The sequence below is a fragment of the Copadichromis virginalis genome, linkage group LG7 (genome assembly GCF_057382275.1).
Source record: "Copadichromis virginalis isolate Kocher_CV1m ecotype Utaka linkage group LG7, C_Virginalis_male_GT1.1, whole genome shotgun sequence".
NCBI classification, from domain to species: Eukaryota; Metazoa; Chordata; class Actinopteri; order Cichliformes; family Cichlidae; genus Copadichromis; species Copadichromis virginalis.
Genome location: NC_140624.1, coordinates 3,603,876 through 3,629,275, shown reverse-complemented (window position 1 = coordinate 3,629,275; position 25,400 = coordinate 3,603,876). Strand labels below are relative to the sequence as shown.

Below are 25,400 nucleotides of genomic sequence, written 5' to 3'. Positions count from 1 at the left end.
AAAATCTCTTACCAAGAACTCTTTAGGCAAGAAAGTATTAAAAGATTTAATTCCTCAGCATAGGTCATATAATTCTAAAGCTGAAGAAGCAGCAAGTCTGCTGTATGTGGTGACCTGTGCTCAGCTCTGCAGTCAGAGATGTTTAACAGTTAAAGAATACAGCCTTTAGTTTGACAAAGACTTCCCCCTCCCAGAGTTTCTTTCTAAATTTAACACCAAATGTTTGTTTTGGAGGGTAAACTTCTGCAGTGATCACATGTTGACAAATAATCACAAAGCTGGTATTGATAGATGACTAGAAAATGTTCTGTAGATGTTAATTTAATTTCCTAATTTACTGTATATTTCTACTTCCCGTAAAATGATAGTAAATCAGATTATATTGTTAGGAGTTTGATAACAGCCCACCACCACTTCATTAATGTGCTGGACAAGCAGCAGAAGCTCATCCTCACACTGCTTGCATCCATTTCTGTGTGCATGTCATATGATTATTAGTGCACATCTCTTCTTATTCCAAAATCAGGATCTAAGGCACACGCTGGCAGCACAAAGACACCAGTGAAAAGCAACCAATATCATTCATCCTTAAAGGATACGAATGCCTGTGGAACTCTCCGTTCTGTCATTGCCTGGACATTTGAATTCTGCAAAGGTTTTCTGAAGGAAAAGTCAGGTGATCACCAAAATGAGAAGGTTTCCTTGTCAGGAAGAGCAGAAGTGTTAGAACTAAATTAGAAAATACAATTTTAAACTAGAATCCTGAGAAAGGGTTTATCCTGACTGCTGTGGAGTATTTAAATAGTTGAGCTGGAATCTTGGGACGTATCCAACAAATAAAATAGCTGAAGAAAATTGAGGTCACATGAAACTTACAAACCCAGGAGAGTAGCAGGAGTGGGGCATCATGCGGTCTACTCTGAGTGCATGTGACTCACATGTCAGCGAGCAAAGGCCCGATTGTAGAAACAGTGTTATTTTTAAAGGCTTAATATCATTTGCAAAAAAGAAACAAAAACAAAAAAGAGAAGTGAATATTAGAGGATAACTAATAAATACAAACACTCAGCCGGGGTGTAACATAAAAGGTACCAGCAAAAAATGACTCTTAAACCAAAACTATTGAACAAGCCTTGGCTCTGCAGCATCTTACTTACACAATTAAAGCGTATAAGAAGAGGTGAAATGAAGAAAAGGAAGCAAATGGACGGTCACAGCAGACGGCTGCTCCTCCTGGAGCCAGTTCTGTTTATTATTGTTATTACTTTGTTGTGATTTGGTGTTATCAAATAAAACTGAATTCTGACTGAAATGAACACACACACACACACACACACAGAGAGAGAGAGTGAGGGAAAGACAGCTCTCTTCCAAGAAGACCAATAGGAGGCCAAAGGTCAGTGGAGTAGCAATATCTGGTCAGTGATTGAAATACCAATGGAAAAGAAGTCTATACAAATAATGATTTAGCACTGAAACAAACAAAACTGCTGAACGACACTAAGATTTAATGAAGCTCTTATTCTTGTAACATGCTGGGAGGTGCAAATGAGACATAACAACGTTGACTGTAATCTTTTACGGCCTCGGTCTAAATGTTTTGGCTCTTATCTTGTGTCTGATTGCATCCTGTGACCTTCATAGTTTTACGAGCCGTGCAGTTTGGTTTGAACTTACCGGAGTTTGCCGGTAAGAAAGCGCATGTTGTTACTCCTTATAGTTTTCTCACCATACCTTCGATTTAGTGTGAGCTTGCTATAATTGATTAGCTTCTCTTGGATATGATGTATTGTGTTCGTGTCTTTATCAGCCCTACTTAGCTCTGACTTGGAATGGTGCAAACCGGATTACCTAGAGATCACAAGAGGCACATGTGCGTCACATTTTGTGACTCATAAGTGGTTAATGAGTTAATATAAAGTATTTAAACATGTGCATTGCTTACCTTCAGCCCCCCAAGCTCAGAGGGTTCATGCTGTTCATGAGGGTTCATTATTATATTCAGAGAATTACAAGCAGGTTCACTGAGAGGCCGGTACCACTAGATGGAGACAGACCACTTTCTCCTACACTCTGCAGCTCAGTGCTTTTTTTTTTTTAGTTGAACTAAAGTGTCAGAGTGCATACAGAGGCCAAGGTGATAAAGATTACCTGTGCAATAAATCAGGCGATAAGAAAGAGAAGCAATGATTTTAAATTTGTTTATGGTGAAATTTTATCAAGGTGATAATCAAGCTGCAGATTTAGAGTACAAATCTATCCTACAAAACAGGAACCTGGTGTCCTGCTGATTCTGCTGAAGGAAATAAAGACTCAGAGCAAACTGAACTACTCAGTTCTATCGTGATAACATCGTGATAACAACCAGATGCCATTATCTGGAGAATTAATTGAGCACACACCTTAAATGAATAGCTTATATATGAAAGATTAAAACTTTGAATGCTGGATGCTGAATGCAGTATTTCTTTTTCAAAAGTATGCTGTGGCATAATGCAGTAGCTCCTCCTCTTTATGATCATGTGACGCAGGTCAAACACTTGCTCATAGCAGTGGGAGGACACTCATGTGTTCTCACCTTGTAAAGCATTGAGTGTAACAAAGATCCCAGACAGAAGAAGTCAGACATCAAGAGATTTCTATTCTATTTCTATTCATTTTGTTTTTACTGAAAGAGCCTGACAGAGCACAAGGAATATTTTGTATCTTTTATACTGGTGACCAAGAACTGACTATAAAAGGAACATATAATGACAGATGAGCTGACGGTAGGCGATAAAATGATGGAAATATGGAAGAGAGGAGACTCAAAAAAAGAGTTATCCCAAATAGATAAAGGAATGGAATCTCAGCCGAGGAATAAAATACTGCATTCAATTGAAGAAATTCTGAAAAGGCCCTCATGTGTCAGAAAAGAGAATGAAGTACATCGGAACTGGTCTGTCATCAGAGAAAACAGCCAAGTATATAACCAGCATCCATGTACAGGTATGTTTTTTAGCCTTACTGTAAAAAATATTGGTTCAAATATTGTCAGAACATGTGTGTTCTCCTTTTGATGTTGAAATTTTTACTCTGTCAATAGAAACTCAGAATATGGGACTACATGAAGAGGCTCCAAAAGCTGCAGGAGACTGCAAGAGTGCGTAATACATTTATATATGAGTAGAAAAATCGATTAAAAGGATGATTCAAGAATGAATCAGTTTGAAATTGAACCACTTCTTTACTATCATATGTTTCAAACTGTCTGCTCGCAGGTCAAAGAAGAAAGAGGCAAACCAGGGTCACTTTTACACCATTCCAGGTGCAGGAGCTCGAGAAGGTTTTCCAGCAAACCCATTATCCAGATATTAGCACCAGAGACCAGTTAGCCTCTCGCCTGCAGCTGACAGAGAGCCGAATACAGGTGGGATACATGTTGTTTGGTTTGGTTTTATTTTCAACTTAAAATAGTGAGATTTTTAATACTGGCCACATAAACAGAGTAATATTATTATTGGCGCTACGTTGGTATCAGTCACTACTTTATTTCCATTTGATCAAATCAGCAAGCTCCAAACACTCCAACTGTCTGACTGATTGCACTAACGAGTCCATCCATCCATTCTCTTCAGCTTATCCTTATCAGGGTCGCGGGGTGGCTGGAGCCTGTCCCAGGTGTTTCAGGGTGAAAGGCGATGTACACCCAGGTCCAAATTCATGGGCTGCATCCTCCAGAGGCCGCATTTGTAGACCGATTACGTCACAGCGACGCGCCGAAGGCTGTTCAAATTTGTAGACTCCCCCGAATACAGCCGACAAATGCGCCCTCTTTTCCCCGAAGTTGAAGGACTCCAGTTTCCAGCAATGGCGGCCGCTACTAAGTTTTAAAATTACTCTTACTAATCTTTCTGGGTCACAAAATAAACTTTTAACACATTTTCAGGCGAGAAAGTAGCTGTGTAAACATCAAATATCTGCTCGGTTTACCAAGATATCGCATATTTGCAAAAGTGCTTCGACGTTTTCGGAGACGTCTGCCACCCACCAGCTCGACAGCTAGCTGGGAGCTCGAGGGTTACTGATGCGGCCGAGAACGGCACAACTCCCGGCACATCATTTTCACATCACCGCGGACTTTCGGTACTCGGGTTAAACGTAATATATAAGTCACTTAGACAACCTAAAAATGTTACTGTTGGGCTTTTTTCAGTGTTTTGTTTGTTCGTGAGTAAATCGGTTTGGCTGAGATTAAAGTTGTTAAATTAGATAAAATAAAACTTTATTAATCCCCCGGGTGGGTTCCTCCTTGGTTTTTACACAGCTGACTAAACGTCAAATAGAAAACTGATTAAACAGACGTATGAGACGGTCGAGAATTTACACCAGTGTCCTGTTATATTTTAGATAGCAAGGAGCAGACGGCTGAGACAGCGGTGACGCTAATCAGAAGGCTAGACCGTCCAATTTCCCCAGCCGTTTACTTCCGGCCTACCCGACCTTCTGAGGACCTGGCCCACGTAGACCGCGAAGCCCGGGTCCTCAGGAGGATGCAGCCCATGAATTTGGACACGACCATCGGCACTCACAGTCACACCTGTGGGCGACTCATCAGTTAACCTAATCCCAGTAACTGTGTGTCTTTGCACATTAGTGCAGAGACAATAATGGTCTTTGGACAGAATTCTTGCACAAGCCAAAACCTCAAATGATTAATGATAAGGTGAGACGGGATAGGAGCACACATTTAAAATCATTAGCTCCAAACTGCAACACTGTTTAGGGGTTTTTATAAAAATGTTTTGAATCATTGTTAGTTTTAGATGTGATGCAGGCGTTTTTATTACAATGCAAAATACCCCGAGACTCCTTTTATTGTGAACTGGTTCATTGTAGGTAAATTAACTGCATTAACATTTCTTCATGCTTGTATTACTATTATTGAAGTTTAGTTAATTGTTCTAAATAAATGGTCATTGTGTGTGTTGTTCAGATTTGGTTCCAAAACCGCAGGGCCAAATGGAGGAAGGTTGAAACACTCAGAGACATAGAGCTGATCAGCAGGCAGCGCTTACTTTCGACCAATCTTCACCGGCTTTATTATGAGGTAATTTGACATATATTTTTGTAAAATGTGTATTTATTATTCTCACATGTTCTGTTATGAGGCTTCCCTCATATTCCCAACGCAGCTCGAAGCTCTTTACAATTAAGAAATAAAGCACACAGCTTAGACATATTTAAACAATAAAATGTTTATGATATTATAAAGTCTTTGAATACAGCGTGACTTTCTTAGTAACTGAGCCATTGATGAGGTTCATAAGTAGAATATCTTGGTTATTCCTGTGAGATAAACATCTTTCTCTGCTCTCACAGAAGCCCCAGCTGCAAGCAATGTGCTGCCTGCCCTGCTGTTTACCAAAACCTCTTCAAGCAAGGCTGTATTTCAGCTCATCAACAACACCGGTTGTGCTGACCGCCGCACATTCTCCTGGTCACAGGACTCTCTATGTTGACATGCTGGGAACAGAACGATAGCACCTTCACCAATTCTGCACAACACTTTTTTTTTCATTGTTTTTAATTACACGAGGCAAAGAAAAAAGTTTGAGATGATGCTCAAACGTAAACACGAATCTGTAAAATACTGTAGCCGTATATTTTGCTTTTAATGTGTCACACTGTGTGAAGCTGAAATAAAGGCACTGATCTTTTTCTTTATCTCAATAAAGCTGATTGCTTCAAACGTTCTGATGTCTTTCTTCGAAATAAAAGTCCTCGTGATTAGTCTGTACTGATGTATTTGTACAGATCAAGGTTTGAGGGCGTCCTGTACCGTGATATACTTCTTGGTAGAGAGAGCCGTGTCACTGTTACTGTGCAGCAAAGCATTTGGCTGTGTTTTTTTTTCATGACACGATTTTTCCTTGTCACAGATAAGATACAGCTTTGCCATGACCTGTTCATCAGTTTGACTTTCTGACAACCTCTCCTTATCTTAATTTGGGCTTGTAACTTGAGGTTATTGGCAGGTCAGATTTAGACAACATGTGGGATCAAAGGAGAAATATAGGGTGAATCATTACTGTATATTGGGGCTATAGAGCTATATAAATAATTGTGTTCTAGGCGAACTTAAAGAGTGAAAAGTTTTGATTCATTCTTGTTCCTTTGCCGAGCAAATGTTACATATTTATATTAAGTATTGTTCGTGGCCTTCCTTTAATGACTTGTGCTCACCAGTCACCTTGAAACCTGCTGCGTGCGACAATTCCAGGTTTTTCTGAGAAGTGTTACATAGGCCAGTTCCCAAATAATTACCAATTATAAGAGAGATAACACAGCGTCCGTCGCCTTCGCTATCAATTCAATAATTTACTTGACAGGGTCATAACTGATTACATTTAACAGGGCTCTGAGTATGGCTAAACTTTTCACCCTGGCCTTATCTTACTTTATTGCATGTGTTTGCTGTAAGATAAACCACACTGGTGGCTGAATGGGAGGGATTACAGTAAGAGGACAAAAATAGTTGTTGGAAAGAGAAAAAACAACAACCTTGAGAACCTCATAATCGTACTTTTATTGGATTTTGTTATTGTAATTCCAAACTGGCATCTTACATTTCCTAAAAGGCTGAAATAATTCCTGGGAAACCTTAGTTACTGATACCAGACAGGTTATCTTATGCCAAATAGCTGTTGCAATGTTTTACATCGAATGTTAGTTTATTGTTCACATTTGATCTTAATTTATTATTTTATACTTTGTCACTATTCTTCCATTAAACTTTTATTGTCTCAGTTAGAAAGGATCCACATAGATTAGCTGTACCTGCTTACTTTGAGAGTAAGATCTTTTCCATATAGTTCGGAGACTTTACTGGCCACGAGTGCCATAAAGGAATCAACACAGGAAGAGATTACCCAATACAGGGTTGTACACCATTTTCCTTTCACCTTAAATATATCGCAGTCTTTGCAACTGTAAGAAAAACTTCTTTCACTAAGGCACTAACTTGCATCAGGACCCCTGTCTGGTATAAAAAGCATATTGATGTCAGTAAAAACAATTTTTTAAATGTAATGGACACAAATAACTTTTATGGTATAAACACAACCTGAGAGTGATATTAAACACTAAATTATATATATATTTTAGTGTTTCCTGTTATATCTGCAGTGAGACTTTACTATATGTATACAAGTAGTTTGATTAAACTTTTTATTAGATTATAAAAATCCACAACTGATTATATGACATAAAAGCTTATAAATTGCACCTACCTGGTTGATAAAGATTTCAAAATTCACCAGTTTTTGGTTTAATTTTTTCATATACGAATTTATTATTATTTATTTCCATAAGAAAACGTAATGTAATCATTAAAACATTTAAAAAGCAGAAGGCATCCGTTTACTCAGTAACATTTACATGTTTGCACACGCTCAGATGAGAAGCGATACACCAGAGTAACCGACAGATGGCGCCCCTGCACCCATGAATAAGCAAAATTGATGCTCTCAGTTTTGCTGTGTGTCAAACAGAAGACACCACTGACCTGATTTTATTCTGTCATTTATTTAAAGCTCGTTTTTTTTTATCAGCTGTTGAATGTTGTTCAGAATACTGAAGCACTAAAACAGATTTATTTTTGTTGTTGTTGTTTTTACTTTGTGCTTCGTTTCCAGTCTGCAGCTGGCTCTCAGTGGAGAGGAGGGGTGGGGGGCGGATATTCATCATCTCGCAGCCTCCGCCCGCCTATCTGGCTCATCTGCCTCTGTCCAAAGCGGTGGAGAGACGGGGGGAACCGCAGACAGACAGGGGGACATAAAGCTTTTAGTCGAAGCGAAAGCGCGAGAGAGGGGCGATGGCCGCTGGTGCAGGATGCGGGGAATCGGTGGATCAGTACCGGGCCGAGGTGGAGCGGCTCGCCCAGGAACTGGCCGAGGCGAACCGGGAAAAGATCAGGGCTGCGGAGTGCGGTTTAGCTGTCCTGGAGGAGAATCAGGCGCTGAAGCAGAAGTATACAGAGCTAGAGACCGAACAAGAGATCCTCAGGAAGGAGTTGGAGCAGTTACAAGAGGTAAGAGGAGAGGATGGGGCAGTGATTCTATTTATTTATTTGTTTTCATTCTGTAGGGAGGGGAAAGCACTGCAGTCAGGTGTGTGACTCGCTTGCACCTCAATTGAGTGACGCTCAGCGGGTATCTATAAACCTGTTTGACGCCCAGAGGCAGAGTGGGGGCGGCAATTTATCAGGGCTTTCAAAAAGAGCAATAGTTTAATGCAACTTAAATATGATGCAATTGAAGATCCTCCAGCTGGAAAATGTGCAACACTGTATGAATAAATTGCTTTATGAATAAATTATAATGTAAAATGCTGTTTGTGCAGTGGGTATATCGAGCAGCACTGAGCATTACAGTGTCGGAATTGCAAGCACACAGTAACAGTCCACTTCAGCTCCCACAACAGGAAGTTTCTTTGTTTTCCATAGTAAGAAGAGTCATTAGGGAATTTCAGGGACTCTTTTAGGACCTTTTTTTTTTTTTTTGCTTAGATGTTTCTTGAGGGTATTTTACTGCAGGCCATATGGTGCTTCAATAATCAACTGGTCTGAATTATAAGAGATAAAGTCACATCAAAACATGTCGTTAAAATTCAAGATCTTTTAAGGTAGGTGTCGACCTGGCTAATGACTGCAGGGTGTCGAGTTACTCAGTGCATACATGTTGCAAGAGGCAGATGCTGACAGGGCTCCCTGGTCCAAGGTCGCCTATGGAAATTGCTGACCATTGGAAGAAGGAGTTGAAGGCTGGTTACACTGGTGCAGTGAGTGCTTGTGAGTGTCCGTGGCATCGAGATAGGCCCCGTCATTATTTACATGGAGTCATCTATTATCACTTGAACATCAGTTGCTTTGGTCGAACATTTAAGTCATCGAGTCACAAGAAAACTTTTAATACCCTGTTTATTTTTTCTGAAAGCAAATAATAGAGGACTGTCAGAATGCATCATGTGTTACAGGTGATCTTTTTGATATGTTAAGGGTGTTAGCTAAACCTTTCAAAGATAGCCAACAGCCCTGGTCAAAGTAATTCTCTGAATTATTCTTTTTATTGTTTCACTTTTTCGCATAAGAATCATTTTGATTCTGGTTCACGTGTAGCCCATTTGAAATAAACCTCTAAAAGTCCACATTCATCCTACACATCAGTGACTCTTTCTTGTGCAACTAGCTCACCAAATATAGCCAAATAAAAAAGAATCCACATAGTACATTAAGCATCACTTATCACATTACATTTTGCATGCTTAATTGTATTTATACTTTGTTCCTCGTACCCTTTTATTCCACTGCTTAGCTTAACATTTCGGTTTGACACGCATGCAGAATCTGAACGATCTTAGTGCAGATAACAGCACAGCAAGAAAGCTGAGGAGACAGCGTGATACAGCCAGCAGCTCAGCAGTGTCAAGCTGATAACTCACACTTATGGATTACAGAGGGATGGGTATTATGATGGACTATGGTGAGAATATGTTGAGAAAGAAAAGATAATGGAGAAGAAATATAAAGACATGGCCGTGTTTTAAGAGGGGAGACGATTATAAGACTAAAGCATACTGGAAGAACTGACTTTGTTAGAGGAAGTTGCCTCTACCTCTAAAAAATCAATTAAGCACGTCAACTGCTTTTAAGCAGTAGTGTAGGCAGCTGCTCGTACATTATTCATCCTTTTAGTTTTCACATTTGTAGTAAAACTTTGATTTTAACTGAAAAAGAACATCAGGTCAGCAAAAAACCACCAACCATTCCTCAGTGTTGTGGTCGGCTCACATCTGCTTGCCTGTATGATTGACTTCTCGCTTGACAGAGGCAACATTTTCTGTATGTGATATTGCTTCAGCAGAAAAAACCCCACCTCTGGGATCCTGTGTGTCTGCTGCACACTTCTATGAATAAGAGACCAAATGGCAGAGTGCAAACCTGCCACTTCAATAACATCACATCTGCTCTCCCCGTACTCGGGAGAGGTGCAAAATAAAAGGTGCAGAAATTCCAGATAGAAACTGAAATTGCTTCTGGGATTAAGTGGAATAGAATATATAATTACAGCGAAAGGTAGACACCTTTTTTGTTTCAGATTACAATGTTTTTCTTCAGTCGTATTGTTTGTATTACATTGTTCTATATTTTTCAGCAACAACTGACAAAAGGCTACTTTATCATACTTGTAGAAACAAAGAACAAATGCCTGAAGTGTGTATTTGTTATCCAGATGCCACACAGATCATATGCCATTGTGTCTGCATGTGTGTATGTCCAAGCTGCCCAGATTTGCATGCATGTTCCTACTGCGTTTGCATACGTTCTGTAGGCACACATACGGCAGCACTGTATTCCCCGTGTGCTCAGGTTGTTTGCCCTCAATCCAGGTCCCAGCTGGTGGGGAGACGCTGGTTAGAGCGCTGCTTGTGCTGCACATTCAGCTCACAAACTAAACACGTGGAGAAACCTATGCAAGACACAAGTGCCTCAGCTACTGTAACACAGGACTAATTTGGGCTTGTTTTACAAAAAGTGTGTATCTGTGTGAGTATCTGCTATGCAATGAACCACAAGGACTTGGATATGGAAAGTCATGATGTGACGTGACACATCAGCATCCTCCACGCAAATAAGTCAAACAGTCTTTGTGTGTACAATCATGCACAAAAACGTATTTTTTGGACATTTTTGCTTTTTGTTGTTGTTTTTGATGATGATGATGATCCCAGTCCTTTGTAAGAAATTGATGTTGCTCCAGTGGTATTCATCCTACTTTTGCTTCTTCAGAAATAACTGCAATTGCATCTCTTTGCTATCTGCAGGGTCCAAGAGCATGTGTTGGCACTGAATACATATTTTATTTTATTTGTGTCCACTGTTTACCTATACATTGTTTCCCTCACCCAGCTCCGTCTCTCCCTCCCCGTCTCAGTGTTTGCCTCACGACCCAATCAGCCGTTCCTTGTTTCTCTGTGTGTATGCACTGTATGTCTCTGGATAGCTGCCTAAGCAGTGACAGAGACATCACTACCCTGTGGCTTTGGCTTGTTAGCGCTATCTCTGGGCAGATCAACCTCAGGAAGGACACATAGTAGGAGGCAGAAGGAGGAGGATGCCACTGCAGAGCAGAATAAGTTCCATCATGTTAGTGAGGTTATATGCTTTCTAGGGATTCACGCTGTCAGCAAAGCTTGAATTTACCTTTAAGAAGTATTGGAAGAGAATCGCTCTGCTATCATTTCATAATATAATTATTTATTTTGTTTAGTTGAATAAAAATGCTTGACATGTTTCGAACACCTTGGATCTGAGGAAGCATGTGAAATAAAAGTTAGCAATATCAGCTGCTTTCATAAGTCATCTTTGGGTCTTTCGGATCAGAAGCTTGCAGAAGAAATGACATTTGTGATAAGTTGGGAACAGGCAGTTCACAGGTCAGTTTGTTCCCTCTGCTTTGGGCCATGAAAAATGCCAGCTGAGATCTGTGTCAAAGACTTCACATGGTAATCTGAAAGACCAAAAAAGAAAAGCTGAGTCACGATTCATCAGATCAACGTGGAATTTCCTAATCAGATAAGTAGAACGTAATGCTAAAAGACCGGGCCCTGCACTTCCTTCTCCTGTAAGGTTTAAGCTTCATCATCAGACATTTTAACAACTTGTTTGCATTGTGTTGCACAAGCACAGTCAGCTGAGATTCTCCCACAGCCAGCAACAAACAGAAATGAAAGGAAGTCTTTTGTATGATGTGCACTTTACTTTTAGACAGAACAAAAAAGGAGACAATGAGTGAGATTTTAGCAGTTGCTCGCATGTTATAAAAGTGTGTTACTGTTAAATTACTCCAGTTATCAGTTATGTCTACTGGCTGTTAAGCTAATGGGGGGGGTGATAATATGTAGGTTGCAAAATGGTCCAAAAATACTCCAGCTAGTGCATTTTTCAAAGGTACACAAGGTGAAACTTTGCTTTACATTTGGTCTGAACACACAGCTGTTTATAGCTTTCCTGTCCATGACACCTGTAAGGGGGGATTTTATAGCAGCCCTGTTTAAATTGTATTCAAATCGGTAAAACGTCTATTTAAGTTGTATTTCATTATAAGGGGTGTGGCCACTAAAGGTTGGCGTAGTTTCTTCGTCTTCAGCCTCCATCTTGTTCTACTGGACGGGCTGTTCAGCTTTGTATACAGCCTGTTTATCATCTGCCAACGTTAGCATACCATCTAATATGTCAGTGAATTATGGATTCATCTTGTTATCTAACCAGTGCTAGTGTTAGCTGATACCTCCCCAGCTCTACAGTTTGTGCATATGGTCAAGTCTGGTTTAAAGAAAAGAGGAAGAAGATGAAAAGGATGGCAAAAACCTGAACCCAAGGCTTCAAAAACATAGTCCACAATCACGTGAATGATTTCACTATGACTGGAATCTTTGGATATTTAAGGATTTCTTAATTCATAAATTGTATCCAGAGGAAAGAAGCTGAAGAAGAGCAAGCTTACTGAACAAGAATGCACAGGTTTATCTGTCTTTTTCAAAGAAGCATGAGAAAGAGCTGGACTGTATAATTATATGTGTTTCTTTTGAAATCCTATTGGCTGTTATCAAAGATGATCAACTGTATGTGTGATAAATACAAAAACAGTATTATATCCATTTTCTTTTAACATCATGGAACACTGAATCTAATTAATATAGAAGTCAGTATAAGAACACTGTATGACTGTTGCCTCATCCTTTCGCCTTGTGTCTCTTCCTCACCTGCTTAATTTGTACCTATAGTAGGCGGGGCTAACCCTGACCTCAAAGCGCTTTATAAGTGTCGTGTGATTTCTAAATATTCACAAGCTTTGTGTTTGCATGGATTCCTGTAGCTTGCAGTGGACGATACCTAAACTGAGCTGCAATTTCCCGAGTTTGAATCTGGGTAGGGACATGTGTCATTAAACAGTTTATTGTCTCCTTTCCATAATTTGTGCCTCGTCTCCTTTCTCCTCCATCTTCATGCCTGTGACCTGGAAATTGATCTCAGTGTGCCATCTCGGAGAATGTCCCAATTTCTAAAAAGCATTTGAAGAGGGAGAAGGGAAAGAAATCAAGGATGAGAATAAGAGGAGGGAAAGGGGGAATACTGTACTATAGATTGTACTTGTTTAGTTTAGATTTAGTTTATTTTGGTACTTACTTGTCTCTGGTGCCTTGTGTTTAGTTTTACTTCCCCCATCTGTCTAATTGTCTTTGATTACCATCACCTGTGTCTCATGCTGTGTCCTGTTTCCTGTTGTGTATAAATGTTGTTGTGTTCCCCACATTCTTTGTTGCAGCACTGGCTGACCTTCCTTGTGTGTTTCTGTTTGTGTGCCTTTGGATGAACTTGTACATCAGACTGAATAAATATCTCACTCTCTCCTCTGCAGTTGAGTCCTAGCTCCACATTAGATGACTGAAACAGTTTCTTGAAGGATTTGCCCAACTTAATGTGATATGCTGTTAGTCAATGATCGTGTGTGAGAAATTGCTTTAGATAAACTTTTTTTAGAATGACCAACCACCACCAAGTTTCAAATGTGCTGTTTCTTAAGCAGACATGGAACAGTGTAATCTGACTACATTCAAGATGAAGAGTCACTTTTTCCCTGCTGTGCACATCTGGCTTTTTTTTAATTAGTACTGTCACTCTATACAGGGAGTGCAGAATTATTAGGCAAGTTGTATTTTTGAGGAATAATGTTATTATTGAGCAACAACCATGTTCTCAATGAACCCAAAAAACTCATTAATATCAAAGCTGAATGTTTTTGGAAGTAGTTTTTAGTTTGTTTTTAGTTTTAGCTATTTTAGGGGGATATCTGTGTGTGCAGGTGACTATTACTGTGCATAATTATTAGGCAACTTAACAAAAAACAAATATATACCCATTTCAATTATTTATTTTTACCAGTGAAACCAATATAACATCTCCACATTCACAAATAAACATTTCTGACGTTCAAAAACAAAACAAAAACAAATCAGCGACCAATATAGCCACCTTTCTTTGCAAGGACACTCAAAAGCCTGCCATCCATGGATTCTCAAATCAAATCAAAATTTATTTATATAGCACATATTAAAAACAATAGTGTTGACCATAGTCCTTCACAGTCAATAAAAACATGAGAAAGAAAGTGTACTTTATTGGTCCCCGTGGGGAAAATCCCTCTCTGCATTTAACCCATTCACTCAGTGAAGCAGTGGGCAGCCATTGGGCGCCCGGGGAGCAGTGTGTAGGGACGGTACCTTGCTCAGGGGTACCTCAGGGTAGCTGTTCAGGGGAATCGAACCCCGACCTTCCGATCATGGGGCCACCACTCTCTACCTACTGAGCTATCCCTGCCCCACGTGAGACAGTTAAAACAAACAATAGAAGAGGACAACAAACAATAGGTAACAACGCAACAAGCTAAAACAGCCAACTAGACAGAATCAAAAGCCAAAGTAAAAAAATAAGTTTTAAGACGTAATTTAAAAGACTGGATAGACTCGGCAGTGCGAATATGAACGGGGAGGTTATTCCAGAGTCTGGGTGCCACGGATGCAAAGGCCCGGTCGCCTCTCGACTTCATTCGAGTCCTAGGTTGTGCTAGGAGCCTATGGTTGGATGATCTAAGTGCCCTGTTGGGATTGTATGAATGGAGTAAATCAGTGTTTTGATCTGTTCACCATCAACATTGCGTCCAGCAGCAACCACAGCCTCCCAGACACTGTTCAGAGAGGTGTACTGTTTCCCCTCCTTGTAAATCTCACATTTGATGATGGACCACAGGTTCTCAATGGGGTTCAGATCAGGTGAACAAGGAGGCCATGTCATTAGTTTTTCTTCTTTTATACCCTTTCTTGCCAGCCACGCTGTGGAGTACTTGGATGCGTGTGATGGAGCATTGTCCTGCATGAAAATCATGTTTTTCTTGAAGGATGCAGACTTCTTCCTGTACCACTGCTTGAAGAAGGTGTCTTCCAGAAACTGGCAGTAGGACTGGGAGTTGAGCTTGACTCCATCCTCAACCCGAAAAGGCCCCACAAGCTCATCTTTGATGATACCAGCCCAAACCAGTACTCCACCTCCACCTTGCTGGCGTCTGAGTGGGACTGGAGCTCTCTGCCCTTTACCAATCCAGCCACGGGCCCATCCAGCTGGCCCATCAAGACTCACTCTCATTTCATCAGTCCATAAAACCTTATAAAAACCAGTCTTGAGATATTTCTTGGCCCAGTCTTGACGTTTCAGCTTGTGTGTCTTGTTCAGTGGTGGTCGTCTTTCAGCCTTTCTTACCTTGGCCATGTCTCTGAGTATTGCACACCTTGTGCTTTTGGGCACTCCAGTGATGTTGCAGCTCTGAAATATGGCCAAACTGGTGGCAAGTGGCATCTTGGCAGCTGCACGCTTGACTTTTCTCAGTTCATGGGCAGTTATTTTGCGCCTTGGTTTTTCCACACGCTTCTTGCGACCCTGTTGACTATTTTGAATGAAACGCTTGATTGTTCGATGATCACGCTTCAGAAGCTTTGCAATTTTGAGACTGCTGCATCCCTCTGCAAGATATCTCACTATTTTTGACTTTTCTGAGCCTGTCAAGTCCTTCTTTTGACCCATTTTGCCAAAGGAAAGGACGTTGCCTAATAATTATGCACACCTGATATAGGGTGTTGATGTCATTAGACCACACCCCTTCTCATTACAGAGATGCACATCACCTAATATGCTTAATTGGTAGTAGGCTTTCGAGCCTATACAGCTTGGAGTAAGACAACATGCATGAAGAGGATGATGTGGACAAAATACTCATTTGCCTAATAATTCTGCACTCCCTGTAGAAGGAAAAAAGGAACATTGATTAAAAGGATTAGCAGAACTTGAATACTTATTAACATTTCTGGTGTGTTTGACGTTCTCAAACAAGAAAGCAGCAGCTGGGGAGAAAGGGTTTTCTCGCTTCTCCTTCCACCTCCTCCTTTGACTCCTGTTTTACATTGGCAGAGGCAGTAAACATGGACAGAAGGGCTGAATCAATATCTCATGAGATGGTAGTGTTTCAATCTTTTAGCTGTGCACTACACCATCAGCTCAGCGTGCCCCTCCTCATCTCATTATTCCCCTACAGTCCCCCCCTGGATTGAAGTGGGAATTATGCATTGATTTCTGCTCTGTTTGGTGAAAACGTATCATGTCTGAGCTACGCTGGACTCTATTGTGTGTAGCGTAGCGTGTATTGCAAAGATCGGTGAATGCTGCCTAAACACGTGTGAGAGATTCTATTTAGTAGCTTCAAGAATTTTAGAAAAACTGGCTCTTTAATCAGTAACCCACTGCGCTTTATGAGCAATCAAACTGTTTTTGGCACCTTTGCCTCTTGGATGGAAATAAAGCCAAGAGTGGAATGCACTGTGCCGTTTTCGCTGATGCTGACCTGTGACCCTTGCAACAGGCTCAGGGATGCAGTCAAGCATATAGATAAGGACCTGTATGCCCTCGTGGTCTCTGTTGTTTTTGTGGAGAGTTGCCGTGTGTGTTTTTCCAGCACCTGAAGGGAAAATCATTGGTCTTTGTGTTTGAGCCACACATCTGGGCTGATGTGCACAGAGCTTCCCCCTTTCTGTTTTTCCCCTGTGTGCGTGTGCAACACGAAAGGTGGGAGGCTCGGGTGGGGATGTTGTGATGGAGAGCACAGAGTGAGGGGCGGCAGGATATTGTAGTGGTGTTGAGTGATTTCAGCCTATCAACCAGGCCCTCTTTGTTGTTTCAGGTTTTTATGGTTGTATTGACGTAATGGAGAAAAGGGGAGGAGACACAAAAGTGTGCTGTGCGTATCGTATACACACTGTGTCAGCAGAATAGAAGAGCACAGAACAGAGTTTGTTCAGTTGCTTCAGTGTAACGATTGTTCTTTTCTATTGTCACAGAGAAAGGGGCTTAATGAACCTGCAGAGCCCCTTCAGGTTTGCCCGTCCCTGCATAGATTAAGTTTTTTCAGAATGCTCCTTTTTGCTGCAGTGAAATGTAGTAAGAACAGGACTCTCCTCCCTGCTGGCTGCTGTATCGATTAGTTTTCCACTTTAGCTGTGTGTGCTGCAAACTCGGATACCATAGCAGAAAAATCTGTCCATCCTCTCACAAGGAGGAAAAAAAAGACATTATTCCATGTGTCGTCAAAACTTATTGTTTGCCTGAATTAAATTGGACTTCTCTTAAGTCATTAATGCATCACTGAACGTGGTTGTTAAGCCTTTCTTATTGTCTAGACAGAGCTATTGAGTTTCATCTACAGTATAGTCTTATTCTATGCTTCTCATCCCAGCATGCCCGATAAAGAGAAGCCTTTTATCTCCATATCCAGAGGCCATTTTATCCCGCAAAGGGCGCTTGGAAATGCGCATGATCCTCCCTGTCCTCTGCCTTGTCACCATTCTCACACACAAAGGCAGGCATGAGCACATGCACACCCAAGCATGCGCTTGTGATGGGTGTGCCATACAGAATAGGGTCAAAGATGCGTCTTTGTCACTTCAGCCCTATTAGGGAATGTATAGAATTAGACAGACTTTCCATAGTCAACCTGTTTAATTAACCATGTTCTCAGTACACTGGTCATGACTTCAAGTAAGGTCAGGAAACTAAAACAGGAAGTATGCCATGTCAGGGTGAATATGGAGATGATGGGCCTTAATTGGAATTAGTGGGATTAAGTTTTTTGGCAGTTTTGGGTGCGAACTTTTTGTCCAAACACTGACTCACATCAAGCATGATAACAAATCATTTTGACAAGGAAAACATTTCATACAAAAGGAGCAGAAACAGATAAAACAGCTTATAATACACAATGGAGAGATATTTAAGACTCTCATGGGTGTGAATATGTGCCATACTGCACCTTATTAGTACCTTTTTCAAGAAATCAAACTCTACATACTCTGGCATGGAGGGTCTCGTGTGGCTGCACAAAAGCACTGAGTCACCCTGAGGCCCCATGCATGCAATACCAAGAGGGTCACTGTGTGCAGGCTAGCCTCTCCATTGTAGTCTGTATTTGTCTGGCTTGGCTGAGTCCTCTTTATCAGGAGAGACCGAGTGCAGAGAGAGGAGAGCGTTTTATCAGATGAATCTGCTCTGTGTGTCTCTCTGTTTTTATGAGTCTGGCTGCCTGTCTGGGTGTGTCTGCAGGAACGATTACAGATTATCAATGAGCCTGCGAGTTTTCAGTCACTTCTGTCTTTTGATGTTGTAACACATTCCTCAGTGTTCAGACGCTGTTGTTGTTTTAAGTTTCCGGTTTCTTCTTCCGCCACCTGAAAAGGGGGATAAAGGACACCAGCATAGAGGGAGGTACTGCATAAAGAAAGAAGACACGTACTCCATTAGTGGTCTTCGTCCCCTGACTACTTAATGAAAATTATGGCGGGATTGGGGGGTATAAATGCAGATGGAAATTTAATAAGATATTAAATCTGGCCACTTTGATGTATTGGTGGATTATCCTTTTAGAAATATTTAACTTTATCACTTTTTTTCTGCTAATTTAGTTTTCATGAACCTCTGAGCAAATCACTGTGTTTATCAGGTTGTAACCTGAGGGAGAGGATTTGTTTGGATTACCTTACAGCTGATTCACTTAGCCACACAGTTACACACCTGCATGCACAACATAATAACCTTCAAATAGAAAGAACGGTCCAATATGGGCTCAGTGTTTCTGAAACATAATTTAGCTTTAGCACACATCCCACATGTTACTGTTATTGTTGGCTGTGCAGTCAAGTATGAGAAACAGCCTCATTTGCATCGTGCTATCAATTTCCTATGAAGCAAAAAATGATTATCCCTTGATCAGTTGATCAAACTACCCAAATCTTTAGTAGCGACAGATTTGGCAGCGATACGCTGGTACGTGTTTTTTCTGTTTCTTTGATAAGCGATACTTTCTTTGGCCTTTTTTTCTTTATGACATCAGCTAAATATTTCATTTATAAAGCACTAAATATTTGGCTGATTAATTATAAGGAAACTAGCACAAAGTTTTCATTAACATTTATACACACCGAAATGAATGTAGCCACATGACGTCATTCATCGGTATGTGGACCAGCATTTTTAAGGCTAAACTTTGGGTTTAAGGGAAACACTTGTTGAAGTGAAATGCGACATTAATCGGACGAAAGAGTGAGCTGCTGATATAATGGGCAAAGCTAGCCAGCCTAGTTTGCATAGTTAGCTTATTAAAAGACTGAAAAGGTGCACTGAACCCAGCACAGACAGTATAACAGTTTTCATTTCATTTCATTTATTTATTTATAAAGCACATTTAATAACAACAGGGAGCTGACCAAAGTGCTGTACAAAATAACAATTAAACAATGACATTAACAACAACAACAGGTAAGAAAATTAAAAGAAAATTTCGATAAAAGAATTGGTAACTCTCATGCAGTTTCGAATGTGTTTTAAGATGAGATTTAAAAAGAGTAACAGTTGGGGCCTTTCTAATGTGGAGAGGTAGATTATTCCACATTTTCGGGGCCACTACCGCAAATGCCCAATCTCCTCTATGAACCATCCTAAACTTATGTAAGGTAAGGAGTAAATGATCACTTGATCGAAGGGCTCTAGAGGGCGTATAAAGCTGCAAAAGGTCAGACAAATAGTCCAGTGCCTGGCCATTTAGCACTTTATAAGTCAAAAGTAAGATTTGGAATTTAATTCTAAAACGCACTGGAAGCCAATGAAGGCAATCAAGCACCGGAGTAATGTGTTGGTGTTTCTTCACACGAGTCAAAAGGCGAGTTGCAGCATTCTGTACCAGTTGGAGCCGGACCGGGCCGAGCTGGACTGACTGACACCCACATATAGTGAATTGCAGTAATCCAGTTGAGATAAAACAAACACATGAATTGCTCGTTCCAAGTTTCTAAAAGATAAAAAAGATCTCACTTTGGATAGGAGCCTTAATTTAAAAAAGGACCGCTGGACAACTGAATTAATTTGTTTCTCAAATGTAAGTTTGCTATCCAAGAAAACCCCCAGGTTTTTTACATGCGTTTTAACAGCACATGTTAGGTTACATAAGTCCAAATCTGGGGCATTGAAATTACAACTTGGTCCAAAAATAATTACCTCAGGTTTGTCCTCATTGAAGGTAAGAAATTTGAGGCCATCCAGGTTTTAACTTCGTCAAGACATTTGACTAGCGATTCCATGGGTGTGGAGGTGAACCGAAGATAAATCTGGGTGTCGTCGGCGTATGAGTGAAAGTAGATGTTATGCTTCCTAAAGATTAGGCCTAAGGGTAACATATAGATGGAAAAAAGAATTGGACCTAATACGGAACCCTGCGGGACACCACAAGTAAAAGAAATAAAATCATCATCACGGAAAAAGTCCTCTCGGAGAGGTTTTATGGAGCCGCTGTGATGCCACCAATTGGTTTGTAAATTCCTCTTAAGGAACCAAGGAGAATGCAAACATAATAGAACATGACCCTGCAACTCACTCAGTCCACAGCCTAAATAATGACTTACAAGATGAATTTATGTCTCAGTCACAGGTTTCTATTCGTCACTGTATTAACTTTGTAGAAGTGACAGTAAAGTAAAACTGCCAAACCCCCCTTTGTGATAAATATGTCACAATCATATGAGCATGCCGTGTCCCTCTTTTTCTCATTATTCTCATTATTTCAAAAAATCTTGATGCCGTGGTCAAAATGCTCAGGTTGAGGCTTTACTAACAAACAGGTGATGTTACAGTTGCTGTGTTCATTTTTATCCAGTTTATTGTTTTTCCCCTTTTGTTGTTCCCTCTTTGTGAAAGGCAGGAATGAACAGTGACTTAGCACGAGTGCGAGTTGTCCTGTACCGATGTGTATTTCTGAATACGTATTTGTGTGTTGGAATAGCTTGAAGGTTCCACTGTGTGTTTTTGTGGTCCACTAGCTCAGGATCTCCTGTAGGGCACATTACCAAGCAAAGAGAATGACACAGCTAAAGCTGGTACAGTCTGTGCAGTCCTCTAGTAGCTTTCCTATCTGTCGGCTTACACTGGTCATTGCTTCCTTTCTAATGGGAAATCGCAGCTTTCTAGGTGAATGTAATGGTTTGTCATCAGATCAGTAATGTAGTAATGTAGTGTTATGTAGGCCATTGTTTAGTTTCACACTGGGTCAATAAGGTTGATTTTAAATCTGGGGACGATAAGGGTGAAGTAAGGAGGCGGAGAAGGCGAACATAGGGATGTATTTTAAGAGAAAAAGCAGTAAATAAAGAAAAAAATCTAACAAAGAAATCTAATGCACAGCGGCCTCTCTACCACCACACCGTTCATTCAGTCAGGTTCAGACTAAACACGTATAAGTGATAGGCATTCTGGGAAAGTATCCAACCATCTTTCTTATCAGGAGCAGACTTGGGCCAAATTTAATCACTCAAACAAGCCGCATCATTTTAGCCAGGCACCGCTTGTCCCACTGGCAGAACCCTCGGCTTCACACAGCGTGTTCTCTGGTCATTGTGTTGGTGAGCAGCAGATGTGACACCATTGTGGATTTCTGGGATTGATTTTCCACTTTAAAGCACATGAAAGCATTTTTCAGCTGTTAGCCTACATTATAGATGTTTTTATTCCTCAGTTGTGGGCATAATAGCATATTGTCATAAGAGGAATAATAGGCTTTATTGCACTAAACAGCATTCTGGTAAGGAGGAATAGAAAGCGAGCTATTTATCCTCATTACTATCTATAAATCATTCATTTCATGTAGTTCAATTTTTGTGCAGACAGTAATTCAGGGATAGAGGAGCTCTCTCTAGGGAAATTTAACAGGTTCTGCAGAGCATGCATGTGCACTCTACAATACAGTTATAAGCTATAAATATCCCTCGTGATTCAGTAGAGTAGTCCTGATGACCTAAAGCACACAAACAAACACTTGTGGTAGAATGCTCGCACTGCAAACTCTAATTTTGTCCACTGACAACAACAAAAAACAACAGATTTTCAACATGTTTTGCTAAAATTTGCAATTACTCTTCATCTTTTAATTGATTTCCTCCATTCTTACTTGGCTGTGATTACACACTTTCCCCTTACTTGTGGAAATGTGTTCGTGTGTCTGACAGATCTCTTGACTTGGCATTTTTTCTTGTTGCTTAGAAACCAACAAAGACATGTCTCCGTCCTTGTTGAAGGACAAAAATATGGCAGAGCAGTGTTTTCCATGAACCTTCTTCAGTATCTGTTTATGATATTCAGCATATTAAACTGAAAATATTACATTTGGTGTCATATTAGACTAAGGATAAATGTTACTTATTGTAAGAACTACTCACAATCATTTTAATGTTATCTGTGGCTGTGAAGACGATATTGTAAGCTTTAGAAATAACTTTGATCATATAGCTTTGAAGGCATCGAGGTGCTTTTAAATGGTGCTTCAGAGATCAGAGTGAACATTTAAGTTTCAATCATATTAGAGAATAAAAGTGAGGCTCGCTCAGTCTCACTTGTCACAAAATTTACATTTTATTGACGATAAACACTAAACTTCGTCCATCCATTCGCTTCCACTTATCCTTTTCAGGGTCGTGGGGGTCGCTGGAGCCTATCCCAGCTGTCACAGGGCGAGAGGCGGGGTACACCGTGGACAGGTCGCCAGTCTGTCGCAGGGCCAACACAGAGATAGACAACCATTCGCACTCACATTCATACCTATGGGCAATTTAGATTAATCGATTAACCTATCCCCACTAAAAAATATCAATTATATAGAGCAAAAACTACTAAAACTAAATTCCTAGATTACAGAGTATTAATTACAGACAGTTTGCAAGATGATGTAAAGCTTATTTACTGAACAGAAACAACAACAGGGAAATTTTCTTCACCATATTTATTTGAAATAAAATGCGATATTTCACTTTTTCTTTTCTTTCCTTCTCTGAGTCGTGCACAGCAGTCAAACGCTGTGTGTGTCAAAAGGAGCGAGTGAGTCAGGACTGCATCTTGCATATTTGCCTCATTCACTTACTGCCAGCTAACGTGTGTTTGTGTGCGAGGTCTCGTGGTGACTGAAGGTTGAGACACTGCATGCTGCTTCTTATTTATGTCATATTTGGGGCATTTTTGTGCTTTGGGGATTATTATTTATTCCTTCTGGGAGTACTGTTGTGGAGGGATTTTTTTATTGAATGAATTATTCGGCATGCTCTCAAACACTTTGGATAAAAAAGTAGAGAAACTAAAAATAAATGAAATGTCCCATGCATCAGCTGCGATGTGCTGTTTTGACGATGCACATGTTGAACAGTCCTCTTTGTCTTTTCTCTCCCTTTGTCTGGCTACAGTATCAATCCCGTGGTGAATGATTGCCCTCTAACACACACACACACGCTGACAGCTGCATGGTAGTGGATTTGCTGCAAGTCTCTCTCCATGGTACTGAAATCCCTGATGTGACTGCCCAGGCCACCCATCTGGCTGAGACGCAGCATTTGGTGTATATATCTGTGTGTTTATGTTATTCATAAGAATATTGCTTCTTAGCTAATAACCATATTTCTGTTCAACCATAACTGACAGAAACATTGAGGATGCCGCACTCGTGCTTAAAATTATCTAATTAAAAATACACATTAATTAGAATGACTGACATAAATAACTCATACAACTCGGTTATTGGTTGTTCCTCTCGACTGTGTTTCTGCACGTTTCGAGCATGTTCATTTACCTCCAAGGGTTGCTCTTTGACTCTGAAAATGTAATCGAGTGTATATCCTGCATTAGCTTTACGCTACATTACCATCTATAATTAAACAGCTCCTGTACAACAGATTAGTCCCCCTGTTAATGATGAAAGTTTTCATAAGATTAATTGCTGCTGCAGAAATAGCTCCATCCTCTGACCTCCTGGGTGTAAAAATAGATCCTTGCTGTATGCATATACACACAAATGCAACATCACACACCCAGAGCACCTCCCCTGACTTCTCATTAGGGACTCCAGCAGACAGGGAAGGATTTTCGGGTTACACAAACTCTCACACTGCTGCAGTGGTGGGTTTGTTCCCTTTGCCTGCTCCTCCTCCTGTCGCCCCAGGGATGAATATCTATAGAACCCATTGTCTGGACTTTGTCCACTGAGACACATACGAGTGTGGAGCCTCAACACTTCTTGCAGTCTGTGATTTTCAGTATAAAGATCCAAAATGGCTGCCCATGAGTGACTCCATATTAATGTGATCCTGAGGAAACGATATTAAACTTTAATCTTCTCCACTTGATTGCCAATTAGGACACAAATACTGGGGCGTCACTTTATACATACAGCTCATGTAATTATCATGAGATTTAAAACATGTCGAAAGATGGAAACAGGTCTTTTTTTGGTGTTAAAATGATCCCTGTAGCAGAGAATAACATTTGGCCGGGAGTCTTTGATCCAATTCTGCACGATGCACTTTCAAGCAATTAAAAGGAGCTTCTCAAGAAGATTGTAATGTGATGCAGGGAGATGCATTTTCCTGGAGGGAAAGCCTCAGAGGACCAGAACCTCTTTTCTTAAAATCTCCTACTAATTTCTTTGGAACTAAATGCTGTGATAAAGGGTTTTGTCCGGGCCAGATTTTTACTTCCTGTCCTGCAGAGCCCAGCTGTTGCCGTGAGGCCTGCTCCGAGATTGCCGGGCTCTCATCCGAGCAGAGAATGCAAGCTCATTCAGTCACACTGTGCCTAGAATTAATCATCTGTTTTGTTCCAGAAGCCCTTCCTCTTAATCATTCACTACAATCACACTGTGGCTCTCTTGAGACCGAGAGGGGGCACCAGGGTGAGTGCACAAAGGAGTATGAAAAGAGAATGATGAAATACACAGAAAGTGGTGTGTACAGAAGGAAAATAATAAAGAAATATAATACAACCTTTCTTTAATAGATACATGTTGCCGAGTGTTTTTTAGTTTACGGGGCATTTTGCCAGACCGATTATTGCTGGCATTTCTTCATATGCTAACTGCTACACTTGTAATTCAAAGGCATAATAAAGAGGTCTATTGAATTTGCATTAACATGCTCTCTGAGGAGAGCGTGAATGAAAAAGCTTCTATTTAACAGACTTACAGCATGTAGATTAAAAGTGGGTTACACTGACAGATTGGAAAATGTGCCTGTTGGCCATAACTGCAACTGAACTGAATTTAACCTTTAATTCCACTTTATTGCTTACTTGATAATAAGTATCCATAAAGAGAGAAACATGTGGTTCATAATTTTTTTTTTTTTTTACATGTAAAAGCACAAATTAATTTCACCTCAACACAGCAGGAGACTGCCCGCTT

At 40.5% G+C, this 25,400-nt stretch overlaps 2 protein-coding genes across 4 annotated transcripts in view; both read left to right on the top strand.

Moving 5' to 3' along the window:
- The first annotated feature begins 2,554 nt into the window (after positions 1-2,554).
- LOC146704222 (uncharacterized) lies at positions 2,555-5,731 on the top strand. Its single transcript, XM_085465115.1, has 5 exons — positions 2,555-2,988; positions 3,086-3,142; positions 3,261-3,409; positions 4,976-5,089; positions 5,362-5,731. The coding sequence occupies exons 1-5, from the start codon at positions 2,751-2,753 to the stop codon at positions 5,521-5,523; spliced, it is 720 nt and encodes a 239-aa protein (XP_085321241.1). The 5' UTR covers positions 2,555-2,750; the 3' UTR covers positions 5,524-5,731.
- A 2,063-nt stretch (positions 5,732-7,794) lies between these two features.
- The window catches only part of bicd1a (bicaudal D homolog 1a), a 31,469-nt gene continuing 13,863 nt past the window's right edge, over positions 7,795-25,400 (top strand). For all 3 annotated transcript variants that reach the window (XM_085461229.1, XM_085461231.1, XM_085461230.1), the window contains exon 1: positions 7,795-8,071. In XM_085461229.1, coding sequence (XP_085317355.1) covers positions 7,856-8,071 — 216 coding nt within the window. In that variant the 5' untranslated portion in view covers positions 7,795-7,855. The remainder of the gene's footprint in view (positions 8,072-25,400) is intronic.

Bases quoted from the DNA above. Each gene is read 5' to 3' on its own strand.
- LOC146704222 (XM_085465115.1), top strand. From the start codon at position 2,751: ATGACAGATGAGCTGACGGTAGGCGATAAAATGATGGAAATATGGAAG. The intron at 3,143-3,260 runs GTGCGTAATACA...GTCTGCTCGCAG, and splicing joins AGCTGCAGGAGACTGCAAGA to GTCAAAGAAGAAAGAGGCAA. The intron at 5,090-5,361 runs GTAATTTGACAT...CTGCTCTCACAG, and splicing joins TTCACCGGCTTTATTATGAG to AAGCCCCAGCTGCAAGCAAT.